Raw genomic sequence first — 18,025 nt, 5'->3', positions numbered from 1 at the left:
CAGCCATGAGAAAAAAAAAAAAAACATCGACAACAGAAGCCTGCGTTGCTGTGTCACTTTCCATGTCATATGAAAATACTTCTTCCAAAATTTGAAAGCATTTTGTAAGAGCAGTCAGAAGCATATTGTTTTTTTTCTTTTTCCTTTTCAAAGCAAAGCAAAGTTCCACCCTTGCTGTCTCTCTCTTTTTTCTCCTCTCTCTCAAAAAAAAAAAAAAAAAAAAAAGTTTTGAGAATTTCATTTTTCTATTCACTGCAGTCCTGGCCAAAGTAAAGCCCTCTTTTACATTGACGTCAAGATCTTTACTAAGATTAGGGTTTCATTTCTCTATTGCAGCAATTAGCTAGGGAATGTATAAAAGGCTTCAGGGAAGCAAGCTAGGGCTCCAGAGGGGAAAGCACTTTGCACCATAGGCAGATAGCAAGAGAGAGGGCGAGAGAAGGAAGGCAGGAATAGAGAGAGGCGGGGGGGAGGGGGGGAGAGAGGGAAAGAGAGAGAGAAGGAGAGAGACAGGGAGGGAGGGAGGAAGGAACAGAAAGTTTATGTACATAAACCTTTTTTAAAAAAAGTATTGTTGCACCTGGTAGCTAGCTTTACTGACACAGAAATGAGAGAGGTCTGCTCAGTGCTTAAATAGCTGAGAAACAATGGGATAGTGCAGGAAAGTTAACAATTAACAGTCTCAGCTTAAATTTTGTAACTGCAGGGAACTGGAAACACAGCTGCCTCTCTCTTCAACAAAATCAGGTCTCCTGGTTAAGGGAAGAATTTTGTTAACATCTTAGTTTCTGAAAAATAAGCAGCTCCGAGTTGAATGAGTATCATGCAGTTATGGTTTTAACCAGCCTGCTCGTATTTAACTATCTCTGCTCATTTTAAAGAGAGCGGCTGAGAGAGGGATAACGAGGCTTTTGAAATGCTTTTTACTTTACTTTTTTAAATGAGGATACAGGGCAAAAAAGGGAGCTGAAGGCGTCCGGCTGAAGAGAAGCAGCAAGGAAGATGGGTCTGCTAAGTGTGGATTTGCTGATCACGCTTCAGATCTTGCCGGTCTTTTTCTCCAATTGCCTCTTCCTTGCGCTGTATGACTCGGTGATCCTCCTGAAGCACATGGTGCTATTTCTGAGCCGGTCTAAGTCTGGGCGCGGTGAGTGGCGGAGGATGCTGACCTCGGAGGGGCTGCGCTGCGTCTGGAACAGCTTCCTCCTGGACGCCTACAAGCAGGTGGGTACACGGGGATGGGGACTGGCAGGTTGGGGTGGGGGAGCTGTGATGAACATCCCCGTCGTCAACGGAGAAGGGAAGGGAATGACTCTGTGCGGTGCAGACTATCTCCGATTTGATGTTAAGTTTGATGGGAGAGGTCTGGGCTGCAAGGAGCCGTGCTTTTCAGTCGGGGCTAAGGGGGTTCACGAGATTCAGGAGCCGCTGTGTCTCTGCCACTAACTCTCCGTGCAGCCATGGCCATGTCACTTAGCTTAGCCGTGCCTCAGTTTCCCCACCGGTACGAATAATAATAATCTTCATGTTTATACAGTATTTCATGATCTTCGTATAAGAATAATTGTAAAATGTTCCGGATGTTTTCACAGCTGTTTGTTTGCCATGCGAGATCCTCAGAGATTACACACAGACTTCATCTTCAGATAGAGCTCTACATAGGTAGACATCATCTATGTAACGTAGAATTGTTTTAATTAGAGTAAAAGATAGAAATGAACCTTTGTCATTACACTGGCATTTTTTATTACTCATATGTTAATTTTTATATTAGAGGAAGCATCCAGGTAATAGTAAAACAGGGCAAGGAGTGAAACAGTGAGCCTTTTTTCTTCATGAAGGCAGTGACAGAGGGACATGTCAGAGATTAAAAATGAACTTGACTAGCTGAGGGACAGCTGCCTGGCGATTTAAGTTAATAAAGCCAATAGCAGTTATGCAACATGTACTTTTTTTTTCCTTTTAAGTTTTGTACAAATATTACCCAGTGGTACTGCCCAGGTCTCAGGAGGTAGTTATAGTTCCCTTTTATAGATTGAAAAGGTGGACCCAAAAAGATGAAATTTCTTGCACAGGCCACCCAGTTAGTAAGTAGAAGAGCTGGATTCAGAGCTCTGTGGCTTCCAAAACAGTGCTTAGTCTGTTAATGTGTTGTCTTATTTAGACCATCTAATTTAACATACCCTATGTGATGTCATGAGGTCATAGGGGTCCTATCCAAACGATAACTCTGTATCTTCTGAAATATTTCCTTTTGTATCACCTTACCCCTAGTCCCCTTTCACTTCCCCCACAATGGCTGTTGTATTTGCTCCTACCTAGAGATGTGAAGAGCTGGTGGTGTTGGTGTTTGCTGGCTTTGTGATATGGAATACAAGCTGCTTAGCCTGAAACCCAAGCCACGGGGACATTAATTTTCAGTGTAAGACAAATATAAATAACATTAGCGTTTGCCAAATGGGTCAACCTCTTACTGCCACCCTAGGAATCAGCCAGCTGGCTACCCAAATAAAGTAATGTTGAATGAAGCTCACTATTCTAGCCCTTCTAGTTTCTGTTTTTAGTCTCTTCACAGACATTAAGCAAGTAAATTTCACAGTGGCCTTGTTAAATGGGCCGTGGAACACAATTGTTCCCATTTTACAGACAAGACAAGGCAGGACAGTTAACACATGACTTGGTCAAGGCTCCAGTGGAAGTTGGTAACACAGCTCTGAAACAGCCAAGTTTCCAGTTCCCACATTTGCAACCTGTATGTGGCCCAGGGTCTGGAGAAGGTGTGGAGTTGTGAAGAACCTTATATCCATGAGATATTTTCAATCTCATTTTGCTTAAATAGCACAAAATGATTTAAAATAAAGATGTCACATGCCTTTCTGTACTTTCCAAAGTCATACCTTGCCTTTTTCTCAGTACTATTGATGTCAACCATAGAAGCTACAGGGAGGATGACTGTGCTATTTTTGGTGTTGGCAGTGAAGCTCATACCTTGAACTTTGGTAATTAAAAGCTCTCCCTTATCACCATTAAATGACCTAGATTGTTCAGGTCAATCAGGCTTTAAGGTCCCTAGAATGAATTCTGCGCCTCAATGAACTGAGCAGAAAAATGCATATAAACATAACCAAATTTTATCACCTTGTTCCAAAAAGGGGAGAAAATCCATTCATGCCAGCTGTCCTTAAGAGAAAACTAGCTGACTAACAATTCATGGAAAGACTCTGTTTTCCTTAATAGAATTATGGGCCATAAGGACAGAAGATCATTGGAAACCCTTGATTGTTACAGAAAGGTAGATAAGTATAGAAATCAAATTATAGAGGGGACACAATAAACTGAGGAGCAATATTGGTAGAAGAAGAGTCATCACCTCCATAATGGAGGAGAATCTGCTGCTGTTTCTATAAGCAAGAGAAAGAAAAAAAAAAAGTTTCAGCTGGAAAGCTGTACTGGTAGAGTTGAAAAAATTTGAAATATACCCTGCTTTATGGCATGTTTAGAAAGCATGAGAAACAGTGAAATATATTAAATACTGTTCCACAAAGCATCTTTTCCCTTAAATTATCTTTTTCTAGATCCTGAATAAGACTGCCCAGTTGTGATATCTTAATCTTAGCCAATTAGTGAAGGGAGGAAATGAAAATATTATGGAATCAGGGTACTAAACAGTATGGCAAAATGCAGTCGATATCATAACCATGATTGCTTATTGTTCCAATTTGCTAGCTGAAGCCAGGTATTAGCAAATACTTAAGCAGGTGCTTAAGCTCATTCTGTTGAGTAGTATTTATGAGATAATCACCATTTTTCAGCTAGAATAGCAGAACTGCAGATGTCTGAGATAAACCAAAGCTAGACTGCCTGTTAGCAGAAGACTGGATTAAAGCAGTAACTACTTGGTTTTACTATGTTTTGTGTCACTTACACAGAACTCTTCCTGAGTACATTTCATAACATTTTTCACAAAAGTACTGGATGTAAAATTTCTATTCCCAGAAAAATTTACTGGAAACCGTTCCAGAAAAACTCTGTGGGTAGATACTAGATTCTGGATTAAAGTAAGTTTATTACAAGAAAGGAGCTCTGTCTTGAAAGCACACAGACTTAAGTGATTTTGCTTCAAGACTAGTGTGTATAAGAGATGATCTTGGAATAGTTAAAGTAGAATATATTTGAAGATAGCTATTCTGATGCATTTTCCCTTCTAAAAAAAATTTGAATATCTTTACCCAAATTTCAACTTGCTTTTGTTCTGCTTTTTGTTGTTATTAAGTATTCTTGCATACGACTTTTTGGTTAGGGCAATTATTTCATAGGCAAGATTACCTAGCAACAGTTGAAGATTTTAACATCCTCAGTGGGGAAGCAATGCAGAGTTTGTTGTATAGTGTATATAGAGTATATTCAGTATTCTTTTTTATTGGAACATTCTATATGACTTGTTTTCTCCACATTTTACAGTCCCACTGGAATCAAAATGATTGATCTTTTCTTTATTTTCATTTTCTTATGTAAATGTTACCAATGATTAATATGTTTCGGTTTACTTCCTTAGCTCTGAGTTCAGTATCTGTCACACTCAGTGTTGCTATTGTCTACATTGCACCAGCTTTGTGATTTATAGAACATCCTCCTCCTATTCTTTTCCGAGAGGCAAGCGTGTCTTACATTACAAGGGAGTCTTTAGAACCAGATTAATTGTCATAACAGAGATAAATAGAGCTAGTAGTCAAGTTGCATTAACTTTATATAATTAAAAGAGTGCAACTATTTTATTTAAATGTTATTTTTCTAATTTACTGTTGTGCTCTGTTTATCTACAGAAATGAGTGGATTGACTCCCGAAGAGCAAATAATGTATGTATGTGTGTGTAGGTATTTATACTTTCATATGTGTTTGTATGTATACAGATACATGTGTGTATCTGTCATATATATATGTACATACATATACGTATATGTGTATAAATGCAAAAATACACACACATAGGCATACATAATCTGCACCTTCAGGAGTCAGTCCTCTTCTCTGTATATGTATACGCATATATATGTGTATGTATATGTATGTATAGATATGAATGCAACCACACCTCCTGATAAGAGAGGAAAAAAAGAGATTTTTGGGAGGGTGTTAGAGTGCCTTCTGCATGATTTATATAGACTGTCTGCACAAATGCCAGTGAGGCATTTGTTTTAGCCCACAGCATGTATACTGAATGTGCTACATATCTTACAGAAATCCAGAGAAAAAGCTAGAGAAGTTTTGAAAAAAACCCGTTGTATTTACTTTTAATAACATTTTTTACCTGCTAAGTTCCATGCTTTGTTTAGTACTGGAATGAATCTGCTTTCTAAGATTCCAAAGGTGAGAAACTGTTATCTTAAAATGCTTTTAAAATGGGTACAAAAAAGGTTGCACCCATTAGCAGTGCCCAGTGGTGAGGCCTCGTGCTGGGAACTTTTCGGTGCCAGATACGAGCTTTGTGTTTCAGCAATGCAGAGCTACTGTTCCTGGTCTCCAGTACAGAGCTGTAAGGTTATCCTAGAGGAAATCCTCCCTCTTCACCTCAGTACAGGGTAGTTATGGGGAAGACCTTAATGGCATCTCCCCGAAGCAGCCAAATGCAGCCAAATGCTTTGGAATGCCGTGGTGCACCTATGAGGGTAACATGCATGTGTCCATATATGCATGTGTGTAAATGTACAGCCCTCAGAAGGATGACAGTATCTCAAACGATGGATGGTGATGGGTGTGTGTATGTACTTGTACAGCTTTTTACTGTCTTTAGAACGGGCCACCAGCAAGCTCTGGCATGACAGACCCAGCACGGAGGGAACGGTTGGCACAGGATCCCAACTGCACAGCGTAGGGATCCCACACCCAGTGGGATTTTCCCAAGATTTCAGGGAGGCACAATTAAATTACCTTTGGCTACTTCTGCCTGCCTGATAGGTACATCATTTATTCCTAAAAAAAAAAAAAAAATATGCAAAGCAGGCCAGTGTGAAAACTGTCATGTTAAGTGCATGCTGCATAGCATTGACATGAAGCTATATGAGAAAATAATGTAATGGCGTAATCCTTTACCTGCTGTTTGGCTGTCTAGTGACTCGTTGCTTTTTGGAGAAATCTTTTAAAGGTTGGAACAAAGACATAACCTCTGTACTTATTATTTGCATTTATTTTGTCTGCAAGGTAAGGAAACATCTCTGTATCTGACAGTGATAAAGGGAATTTGTGAAAGACAGCGTGTTGTATCGTTTCAGGGTTTAGAACTAGACATTGTGTGGTATTAAAAATATTTTATTGGTTTTACAAAGTTCAGCCTTAGCAGAATTGTTTTCATTGACATTTTCAAATGAAAACAATCTTGAAAGAAGCGAGAAAAACAAAACAAAACCAAACCACAATTAAAACCTTTCCTGCAGTGTTTGGAACATAAATTCAACAGGATTTGGGCTTGTCATTGTCATTATTATTAAAACGTTGTCATTATTATTAATATATAATCATGTTTGTTATAGTAATGTCTGAGGACCAACCTAGACCAGGGACCCATTGTACTAGGCAGTGTCCTAAACAAGAGGAGCAGACAGTTTGTCCCACGGAGCTTACAGTTCAAACACTCTGGGCAGACAAAGGGTAGGAAAAGGAAAATGACGACTCCTATCCCACATGTGGTCTCATTCTACCTGTTTAATTTTTAGGATCTAACTTCACTTCTTCCGCACCAGCTCTTTGCAGTCTTCCATTTTCACCCTTATGTGTGAAAAACTGACTGAAAGGACCACTTGCCTTGTTGTCAAACCCTTGTGAAAACCCCCTTCAGCTGTGGTAGACACAAAAAATTAGCTAACAGCTACCACCCAGGAAAAGGATCGTACTCAGTCCTTGCACCCCAGCTCACTCCCTCTTACAAAACCACCACTGTGTATTCATATAGTGCTAAAGCTGAGTAAAAAATAAAAAATAAATTAAAAAAATCATCCAAATTAACTTCAAAGGTCCTCCAGGTGCTGATTATCAAAGCCTGGTGAAGGCCTCTGTCACCTGTAGGTAGAGTCCACAAGGGCAGCCGGTGGCCCAGAGGCCATGATGTTGTAGGCCATGCTCCCATCTGGAGGGAAACATAAGCCCTTAAGAAGCTTGCTGTGGGCTCCCTGATCAGAGGAACTAAAATTATCCATTTTCTTTTATAAGAGTGCAAGGCAAAAGGCTCCTTTATGCTTTCCCTCTGCCATGTATGCTCATTTGTGGGACTGGCAGTTTTTAAATAAAAAGAGCAGCATTTGGCTAGCTATTTTTATCTGGACTGTGCCCTTTTAATTTGTCTCCCACTTCCCTCCCTCAGCTTCACACACCTGATCCTTAAATAAAATCTCTGGACTCTGGGAGAACTCAAGTTAATTCCAGTCTGCTCTCCAATTCTGGTAATCGAGTCTCTTAAAGTAAGCTGCCACCTCCCCATGACAAATGAAGAGCTCAAACTCCTGTACACTACTCCAGACAAGGGCCTCCTGTAATTTTTATCCACTGCACCACGCTGGGTCATATAAACGAAGAAAACAAAAATAATAATTTATGTAATTCTCCAGCCAGAGTCTGATTATGATTTGGATGAAGCACTGAGAAATATTGCGCTGTTCAGAGGCTATATTTAGCTGAATGGGATCAAATCAAAGCAAAGCAGAGAATTTGAAAAGGAGCAAAAAGCTCCAGGGATTCAGTTCATTACCAGTCGCTGGACTCCAGTCCCAAACACAGCATGTCCATATTTAAATGGCTAATATCACAGACTGATAATTGTCTGGCAACACCTTTTTTCTTTAGGGGGTTGACACAGCCTGATGAGTCTGCCAAACTGTTTGAAAATCCCTCATGCAGGGAATGAAAGCCATATTTCAGTGCATGGGATCCCAGGAGGGTTGTTTTAAAGCTGATAAAAACAAAATGAGAAAAAAGAAAAGGTAAATGAGGAGGCAATGTTTTGTCTGTGGGGCTTTTCCTAGTCCTCATGGAGAATGTACAACAAAGTTAGCAGTATGTGCTATTTCTAGCCTGTAGTTTATGAATAGGGCTTTCTTTCCTGCTCCTAAGTCTCCTTCATTTTGCAGTCTGCGTGCTAAAGCATCAGCAACCTTGATCCCTTTTCACTCTGTGTGCAGACTCGGAGAAGGAGATGCAATACCAAGGCTGTCAAGCAAACACAAAATTCGCACAAATGATGCAAGTAACTGCTTTGGTGTCAGGCTGGTGCTTGCTCTTGCTGATGGCGGGCTGGCTCTAGGATTAGGTTGGCCTACCTTGCATGTCCCATGCAGGCTGTGCGGGAGGGGGGGCCTGCAGGCTGCCTGGTTTCCACCTCATCCAGAAGGCTGGCACTGAATGCCCCAAAATTCACGCACATAAGTACGTGATTGTAGAAATGCTGGATCGCGTGTGAGGGGAATTCTGCTAGTTTGTTTCTCAGAATTTATATTTTGCCTGCCTTTGTGTAAGATTTCAAAAGCGGTTTGGCTGAATACATGGGGTTTTTGTTTGTTTTCTCATTGCGTTGATTTTCTTTTCCAAGAGCTATTTTTTCTTTCAATAAATAACAACAAAGAAGACAGCCAAGGCCTACAATGCAGATGATCAGCAAGGATGATATTGTCATCCTGTGTCAATCGGTTCCCGAGCCTGGTGAAATAAAGAGTCCCTTTGGAACATCAGCACTTCATCAAGACCAATTAGTGGAGATGCCGCTGCTTATGTTTAAGCATTAACGACTGGGCAGGGCTGCTTTTTGGAGTGCCTGACACTGGCATGGAACAAGGCACCGACCTAATTACTCCTCTACAAGAGCAGAAAATGCCTCGTGAATGCCTGCTTGGCAAGGATGTCTCATTAAGGGGAAAAAAACCCAACAGAAGCACTCCTAGAAACAAAAATTAAAATGATAGGTAACCTGCGGCCATAAGACTGACTTACTTCATGGCTGTGGGAAATGAAGAGAAACTGCCATAAGGTGATGTAGGACGTATTTGTATTTTATTTCCTAAATCCATCTATTTTTTGGTCAACGAGGAGTATGAGAGACAGAATGCAAACTTGCGCAGTTGGAGAACAGTGAAATACCTCGCCATCCTTGGTATCGACGTTAACTAGGACTTGAAGGGCATTCCTTTGCTAGTGTTCAATGGGAGTTGTTTTGTTAGTCTGTTCCTTCAGGGTTTGCAAACTTACCTAGGAGAAGAAGCATTTGGTAGACCTGAGTGAAGAGTTGGTAATAAGGAGCTTACAGCATGTAGCCTCTCTTCTGCTTAAATATGATCAAGAAGCAGACTGTGGTTTCCTAGTTCAAGCATGTTGGTTAGAGTATTTTCAGCCATAATAGTTTTGTTAAACCAGAAGAGTGAGGGGAAACAGTTGCTCAGATGTTTCTTGTCTCCTGAGCAGCTCTGTTCATTGCTGAGTTCTAGCTGCTTCTATCTTTTTTACCTTTATTTTTTTTCTCCTCTGAAGAGTGCCAGCAAATATCAGAAATTCAGTGTGTTGCTTAATTGTGATTTATGAGATAAATCACGTGTTATTACTCCTTTTCTTTGACTGGATGAGTGCACACTCCTAAATACTGAGGTCCATTATTCACCCAGGGAGTGGGTGCAGCACAGATACTTACATGTCAGGCTTTGCCCAGAAGGCACATTTTGGGCAAGCTAGCTCTGAAAAAGCATTTGCTTGGTAGTGCAAGAACAGTTAAGCTTTCTAGGTAAAGAGGGATCTAGTGTTTGTGCAGATGTTGTCTTTCTTGAGATATGCCCTTTTTTGGTAGTTACCAATGTTGTCTAGCTGGTTTATGGGTTGAATGCAGCCCTCAGGATGATTATATAGCCACCAAATGATCTTGACCTGTGTATTTTTTTTGCTCAAGTCTGGCCCTTTACCTTACTCACTCCTGCTTTTCCTATCTTACTCCACAGAATAGCAGACAGAAATGAGATGTTCAGCAGCTGCACAGAAGAGTACCTACTACCTGCTAGGGTGTAGGTGGCCTGTAGCAGCACTTATTAAATGCTGAAAGATGCTTAAATGCTACAGCCTGAGTCTCTGAGCCCACCTCTCTCCAGATAGATCCTTTCTTCTCAAAAACTGTGGTACAGCTTTTTTCCTTCTTTGAGTTCAACAGACAGCCCACTCACACAGCAGGTCCTAAACTCAACTATTTCAAACCTTGCTTGCTTTAAAAGGCAAATGAGCACAAGGCTTTTTTTTTAACTGATACCAAGGCTCTAGCAGATAGCAATGCTGCAGATGCAGGTTTATGGGGAGGGGGGCCACGAGGGGCTGTGATTTCCTGGGACATCACTTGCTTCCCTTGCCTGTGGTGCAGCTGCGCATCCTCTGCTCATGTGATCACCACGTGCTTGGCCTGTGAGATTTGTGGATCTTAGGCAGTCTTTCTTTCTGTGGCTCTCTTCCTTGCTGATCTCTGAGTAAATGGAATTTGCCCCATAGAAAGTAGTCAAAATGATGTTTAGAACGTGTGCCAACTTGCTGTGAGACCTTCTTAGGTAGCTGTGAAGTCTAGCAGCTTTAAGGGTAGTGCATTACAAACTTTGCTTTGGTTAAACCCTTGCTTCTATTGCTATTCTGATGAAATAATGCTGAGTCATGAATAACTAAGTTTGTTCAAGGCAGTCAGGTTTCTCAGGGAGAAATGGAGGATCCAGTATCTACAAAATACTTTCCTTTCAAGTTGCAGCAGTAATCGCATCAGTTAACAATTCAGCTGTCAACTCAGCTTCTTATTGTATCTGATTCACCAGGATACCCTATAATGTAATGTAGAATAGAAGTGCACCAAAAATCAGTTATTTATTCAGTTTTTACACATTTCTCATTCAGCGTTAACTTCTACTAACTTCAAATAGAGTGTAGCTTCAGAAAGAAAGAAATAAAATATGAAAGACTTAAGAATTTGGCCCTGTGTGTTTCCTTCAGAGCAACACTTCTGAACATAATCAAATAGAGAGATAGAAAGAGTCAGGAAAACACAAAAGGATAATTGCATTGTTGTACTAGAGCTTGATGTTAAAGGCAGATACATAGGAATTGCTGTGGCAGAACTCATTAAAAACTAGTTCTATTATGTAATAATATTTTGTGGTTCTATAGCAGTTACCAGCTAAGGATCTTGGAGCCCTCTGCAGGTTCCACCTTATTCTGGCAGTTCCTGCTGTGAGATGCATATATTACGTCTTTTTTCTATAGGCAGGGAAATAGCAACAGTCAGGCAAAATGACTTTTCCACAATTGCCTGTTGGGTCTGAGTCAGATCCGGGGTTAGAGCTGAGAACAGTTCGCTTTCACTTCATCCTACTTCCACCATCGTATGAACTTCCCCTTTTCCTGCTGCTTTTTCCCCAGTCATCTACTAGAGAAACATTGCAGTAGAAGGAAATGTGTCAATCACTGATAAAATTACTGCAAAGTGTTTAGAAAACCCTTGGGAGACCGCAGTCTTGGATGGTCCACTGTCAAAACGATGATATATAGAGTGGGCATCTGCAGAGATCTCTCTTGCGTTTGGTACTCTGAGTGTTTCCATTGTTGGACTGCAGGATGAAAGAGAATATGCACATATGAAACCTGCAAACCTCTCAAAATTGAGAGGCACTGGATATGTTGTGAAGATCAGGAATACAATGCAGAATGATTTTGGAGAATTGGAAAAATGGCTTGAAATGTATGTTGCAGTTCAATGAGGCCGAGTCCAAAGCACCAAATTCAGGTTGGACTGATGAAGTACCCAAATCCATGATGGGGAGCAACTAGAAAGGCAGAAAAAGGGACCAAGGCATTATAACTTCTCACTAGCTAACCCCTAGTCAACAGTCTACTGTTTCTCCAGAACAGTCATGATGTTTCATAAAAAGCAAACATCTGGAATGTATAAACAGGTGTAGCCTTTGAGATACATGAAGTAATTGTCTGATTATTCTGAGAATTAGTAAAAACTCTTGAAGTTTTGAACACTGCCCTTCAAGGCAGATGTGAACCATGTGGAGAGAACTCAGAGGATGGCAGTAAGAAAAAATCATGTCTAGAAAATTTGGCTCACAGAGAAAAATTAAAAGAAATTGGAGGCAGTCTGTCTGAAGGAAAATACATGATGAACTTTTTGAAGCTGCTGCTTTCGATGATTTGCTATATCCCCATGCTAGTGTCCATGTGGGTAGTTAGGTGTGCTTTTTGAAGAGGTGACTATTTATTTGAAGAGAGTAGTCATAAGGACACTGGACAAACAAGTCACGCTAACTTGCAATGTTTTAATTTGTTTTACCATCAGGTCAAACTGGGAGGAGAAGCCCCAAACTCCAGTGTAATCCACATAGCCAAGGGCAGTGATGGCAGCAGTAGCAGCTGGAAGAGTGTCAGTGGCAAGTGTGGAACCAAATGCCACCTTCTGGATTTTGCCAACTCTGAGCGGCCACTGGTGGTCAACTTTGGTTCAGCTACCTGACCACCGTTCACAAGCCAGCTGTCGGCCTTCAGCAAGCTGGTGGAGGAGTTCTCTGGTGTGGCTGACTTTCTGTTGGTCTACATCGATGAGGCTCACCCATCAGATGGCTGGGCTGCCCCTGGAATCTCTCCCTCTTCATTTGAAGTTAAGAAACACAGGAACCAAGAAGACCGATGCGCAGCTGCTCACCAGCTCCTAGAGCGCTTTTCCTTGCCACCTCAGTGCCAAGTGGTGGCTGACTGCATGGACAACAATGCCAATGTGGCCTATGGGGTTTCATTTGAGCGAGTATGCATTGTGCAGAGACAAAAAATTGCCTACCTGGGAGGCAAAGGCCCCTTTTTCTACAATCTGCAGGAGGTTCGGCTTTGGCTGGAACAAAACTTCAGAAAAAGATGAAATCTGTTCTCTACAGAAGCTGTGTTAACAGGTGTGTCCCTTTAAGGTGATGTAAAAGGGAAAAAAAGAAAACATATGCTGGTTTGAATAAGGCCTTTCAGATGATTGCAGGAGAACACATTTGATAACAAGGTCAAATGAATGTTACCTAGGAAAAGAAAATAAAAAACTAACTCCACAGAAACATTATTGTATGAAAAAAATACCACTCCTGCACTCGCTACAGGACAGAAGAGGTGAAGAAGCTTCTGCAAAAAGGTGCTGCTGGCGAGCAGGAAGAGTGATGGGCTAACACCCGTCTCCCAGGAACCTGTCTGATGAAGTACCGGCCCTGGGGTGAGCCAGAAGCGTTGCTGCTTGGAAGGCAATCTATGGAAAGGCAATGCCGTGCATTTCATCAGAAACGCTTCTTTACCCTCCTGTGGCCAATACAAGCAACCTGGGAGGAGCCAGGGGGTTTGCAATTACTTTGCATAGAAATGCAGTGGAATTGTCCTCTCCTAGAGATTTTATTGTTCAGAGACTACAGGAACCACCATGCAATGCATTGCGCATGCAGACTGGTTGCTCAGATCAAGATGAAACATTGTATGCTGGTATTTGTACTCTCTATGGATGCCTCTGCGCAGCATATTACCTATGTAATTCTATCTATATGTTTGTATCCAGTATGCAGGCCTGTGCCTGCTGAGAAAGATGTTAAAAAATCTATAGAGTTGGACCAAAAAGACAAAGGTGATCAAATAAGCCCGTTACAATTTGAAAACTAAAAAACCTGGACTATTTGAAACAAAACAGCGAGAACCATCTAGAGCAAGTATCACGATACAAAACTCAGCTGATGCCAACCAACCCTCGGTTCTCAGAGCTGACAACACACAGTTAGCAGCATTCTCTGGTTCTCTTCTCTGTTTCTTTACCCTCTTTGATCTCTTTCTGTCCAGCAGTAGGCTTAAAGGTAATTTCATTTTTAGCTTTTTAAAAAATAACTTATTTCTCTCTCTTATTTTTAGTTGAGATAATGACCTTACAGATGTATTTTGGGGATGGGAGAACTTATACACAATATTACCTCATTTAAATGGAAACCTATCCTGTCATTTACCCCATTAAATGTAGTCATGCTGATTTTTGCTATCTTAAATACATGCAACTAATTTATATCTAGGTTAGTTCGTCTGGAAGTTAACTTGTTTGCAGCCTCAGAATTAGATGATCGTTTGTTTGTTTCACTCGTGTTCTCAAAAGCTTTCCCAGAGAAACAGGGAGGACAAATAGTGTGAATTAATGTGAATAAATGTAAAATGGAAGAATTGTGATACGAACGGGTTTGAGGAATTATTAATTATGTTTAAAGAGTTACTGCCAGAGTATACATTATGTTTAGGTATTTCTAAAACTAAAATTATTTAATCAAGCCTGATGAAAAGGCAAGTTTAAAATGTGCTAACCCATTAGAGCTGGTAAATGAAAACCCATAAGGAGATGGCCTATCCAAGTTTTCTCTCAACTTTGGCAGAAACATGAAACAGATAAACAGGGTAAGTGGCAAAAATCAAATTAATTCTTATAATTTCTCATCCTGCAAGTTGTCCGGAACATGATGTATTAATACTAATACAGGAAAGAACAGAAAATACATACATAAATATTTTCATTTTCACAGTGTCCCTTTAACATTGTGTATTTCTTCTTGCTTGGCTCTTGGTTAACTTAGCCAATGTACAAGGCATTTGGAAATGTATTTTCAAGCACAGATCTGAAATAATGACAGTAACATGAGTGATTTCTCCCATATTCAGGTTCATGCTTCCCTTCCTTTTCACGTTTTCCTCCACACACTATTAAACCTATACACACACACACACTTAGACAGTTTGGTAATGTGTTTCAGGGAAGTGTGTAAAGACCTTCTGGTGAGCCCCACTTCTCAGAAGGCATATGTCTCTGTGTGCGTGTGTGTGTGTGTGCATGTCTAAGACCAATAATAATTATTATTATTCTGTCCTCCCATTCATTAATGTTACTGTAACTCACTGCTCAGTGTGGAAGATTGTTATACATTTTTGTGACTAACTGGGATATATCACTGAAATTTTTAAAGCTAATATCATAGAAAGAGCAATGTAGCCAAAATACGTGGTTTATTTAATTCAGTGTCCTACCTCTGACTGTATCAGATGCTTCAGGGGAAGGTGCAATAATTTCTTCTGGAATTTTCATTAGGTTCAGCCCTTATTATTTTTGTCTTACCTGATATGATTGTTGATGTCTCATCATCCCTATGAAAGGCTGATCCTGAGTTTTAAGACCTAAATATTTCTTGAGGTGGGAAATACTAAAATCAAAACCCATCATGTTTAGGAACAAAGAAAAACAAATAAAACCAGATCTTTTTTTTCAGATTTAAATTGGCTGCTTTTCAATGTCATTCTCAGCTCTTGCTCTTGTATGCTAAAACATATAAACAAGAGTGATCCCAAATTTTCTTCTGTATGTTAGTGATTATATACTCTATATAGAAATTTACAAAGCTTGTTTGTTTCTTAAGCCAAATAATAATTCTCATACAGGTCCATATTCTTTGCCTGTCTCTGAATCTCTTCTTTTTTTGCTACCTTGTCCTTTTACTCAAGTGATTAAGCTGTACAAGTTAGTCCAAGTGAAAATATGTATTGGTATACCCAGCACAACATCTTTTCCTATTTACATCCTATTCTTCAGTCATCTGAAACTTTATTAATCCATAGCAACTCCATAGCCTTTGTAAAACTTAAACTAGTAAGTCTTTTCTTTCTCTCATCTTTTCCCCATCATACAGTTGAAGTCTGAACTCTTTATTTGGGAAATGCTAGCCAAATGTTTAGCACAGCTGTTGAAACATACCTTTAGCTCAGAGCAAAGAGTCTGAGTTAGTAATTCAGTTAGTTAATACCCCTTTATGTATCTAAAGTTACAGTTATTTTTCAAGTCCATTTTCTCCTTCCTTTTGAATTTCCATTATTTTGTCTTGTTATTCATAGATGCCTGTTCATCACACAGTATAAAGAAATTATAAAATTGGCTCCTGTAAATGGGAAATCCACAAGGATTTTCCACAAGAGAAAATACACAATAACTTCATTTCTTTCTTGGCAGCATGAATGCATTACCCTGCCCAAAACTTAAAGATAGTTCAGCCTCACTGGTTATCAGGACAGAAATACATTTTGCAAATCCTTAAATTTCCCCAGAAAATTTGTTGTCAGAAAGCAGGGAAAGTATTTCAAAGAGAAATGGGCTTAGAGGAAAAAAATACCTTTAGTAAGTGGCTGATAGAATTACCACCTCTTCTTTTTTTTTTTTTGGTTTTGTTCATAAAATTAAAACAGTTTCTAGAAATTGTTTTAAATTAAACTTCATGCATTGTCCTCAGTTAATGATAAAAGTGGCCATATGTCAGAGATACCCAAAATTATTGTAACAGTGGGTTGTTTTGGGTCCAGGCACAAATTTTTGCTACCTTGCTAGCATTGTACTTCACAATTGGTCTGGTCTACTGTGAGGCTGGATTTGTTTTTGTTTCTTATTCTCACTGTTTGAGGGCACTAAACCGTATTACTTGAGGTGCTTCAGTGTGACATACATATTAAGCAATAGCTCACAAAATAGGTGCCTGAAAGTATTCTGGAAGGCTACTGTATATAACAGAGACCCCAATACTGTGTCTCAACATTAGTATGGGAAACTTCCGGTACTTTTTCATTTTGAGCAAAGTAAAAAGCTATTCTGGGCTATCATTCTACATTGTTCTGTGCTTAGCATCATTTATTTAGCACTGTATAAAATGAACGTAAAGCATTTTGTACAGATGAAAACAATAGCATTTTGTTCTTGCTTGTGTAGACAATGACATAAATTTAAGGCAGCAGGAAAACATGCCCTATTAAAAAGAAAGAAATATATTACAAAATATATTGTTGAACAACTGTCGGGACACTTTGAAAAACAAAATGCAATTATTTTTATGAAGGTGATGTTGGTGGGAAAACCCACAAAGCTTCTCAAAAAGGTATCAGTGCTATGTGTTCAGGCGTGTGTGGGGAGGGAGGTCATGTTTCTGTATGTTTGAAAGTGGCTTTTCTGTGATGTGGAGTGTAGGTTTAAGAGTTTTTAAGAATTTCATTCAGTACTATAACCAAAGCAATAAAAGGTATCAGGTAGGGAATATTGGCCAGTTTAGTTCAACTCTACACCATATCTGTGCGGGATCCATATTCTGTGACCTTTGGGCCCAATTTGGAGACTTCAGAGAAGAGAGATTGGGGTGAGACAATGAAGGCTTGTGTGCTTATGAAGATCGCTAACAAAAGAGTAATTAACTCAGTTGGCGTTCAGATGCCCTCACACTGGCATTCCTCTGTGCACCTTAATGTTTCTGTATTCGAAAAATGGGTCTCTTTGGGGCCATTGAGAAGATCTCCGGGGTGTAGATGCCTGTGTGTACTGACTATGTGTGTGTCATTGTTTAAATGTCAAAAATATACTTTGTAGGAGAGCCAGCAAAATTTTGTTACAATATGGTGCTCCATGAAATGTGCTTTCTAGATTTGTTTTTCTTATATTATAATAAACAATAAAGGAAAATATACCTCTTCGGTGTCTTCTTATTCTAATATTGGTTATTAATACATAATGGAATCTTGACATTAGACCAAGGACACTTAAAACTGTATTTAATACAATAGCCTATGCCACCCTGACTAGATCTTAAGCAATATGAGCAAACCCCTTTATAAATGGTAGGACTAAATTAATATCTGACTACTCCTCAACTTTTAAGAAAAATAAGAGGGAGAGAAACTGAGAACTGCAAAGAGAGCAGTTGAGTCTGCACAGAATTGCACTGTTCAAAAAAAGTATGTGCTTGAAGAAGGCATGCTGAGCTGTACGTAGCACATGAAACCTGGATGAATTGGTTGTGAATTCATCAGTTACACATGCAGCTCCCATTTCAGTGAACACACAAGAGGTAAAAGGTGAAAAATAAGATTAAAAGCACAGCCGAATAGCTGTTACGGGGGAAAAAAAATTCAAATGGAAGAATGTCCAGCAACTTCCTAAACAAACTCACTTTG

General features: G+C 39.7%; 1 protein-coding gene across 2 annotated transcripts; it reads left to right on the top strand.

Annotated features, from left to right (window-relative positions):
• Positions 1 to 392: 392 nt before the first annotated feature.
• DIO2 (iodothyronine deiodinase 2) lies at positions 393 to 17,543 on the top strand. 2 transcript variants are annotated; one of them, XM_054826385.1, is made up of 2 exons: positions 393 to 1,224; positions 12,336 to 17,543. In XM_054826385.1, the coding sequence occupies exons 1-2, from the start codon at positions 1,003 to 1,005 to the stop codon at positions 12,951 to 12,953; spliced, it is 840 nt and encodes a 279-aa protein (XP_054682360.1). In that variant the 5' UTR covers positions 393 to 1,002; the 3' UTR covers positions 12,954 to 17,543. The 2 variants fall into 2 exon arrangements, with proteins under 2 accessions (XP_054682360.1, XP_054682361.1); XM_054826386.1 differs by having other exon boundaries at positions 438 to 1,224; positions 12,336 to 12,908.
• The last annotated feature ends 482 nt before the right edge of the window (positions 17,544 to 18,025 follow it).

This window comes from Grus americana, chromosome 5 (genome assembly GCF_028858705.1).
Source record: "Grus americana isolate bGruAme1 chromosome 5, bGruAme1.mat, whole genome shotgun sequence".
NCBI classification, from domain to species: Eukaryota; Metazoa; Chordata; class Aves; order Gruiformes; family Gruidae; genus Grus; species Grus americana.
This window is presented reverse-complemented; position numbering and strand designations above follow the sequence as displayed.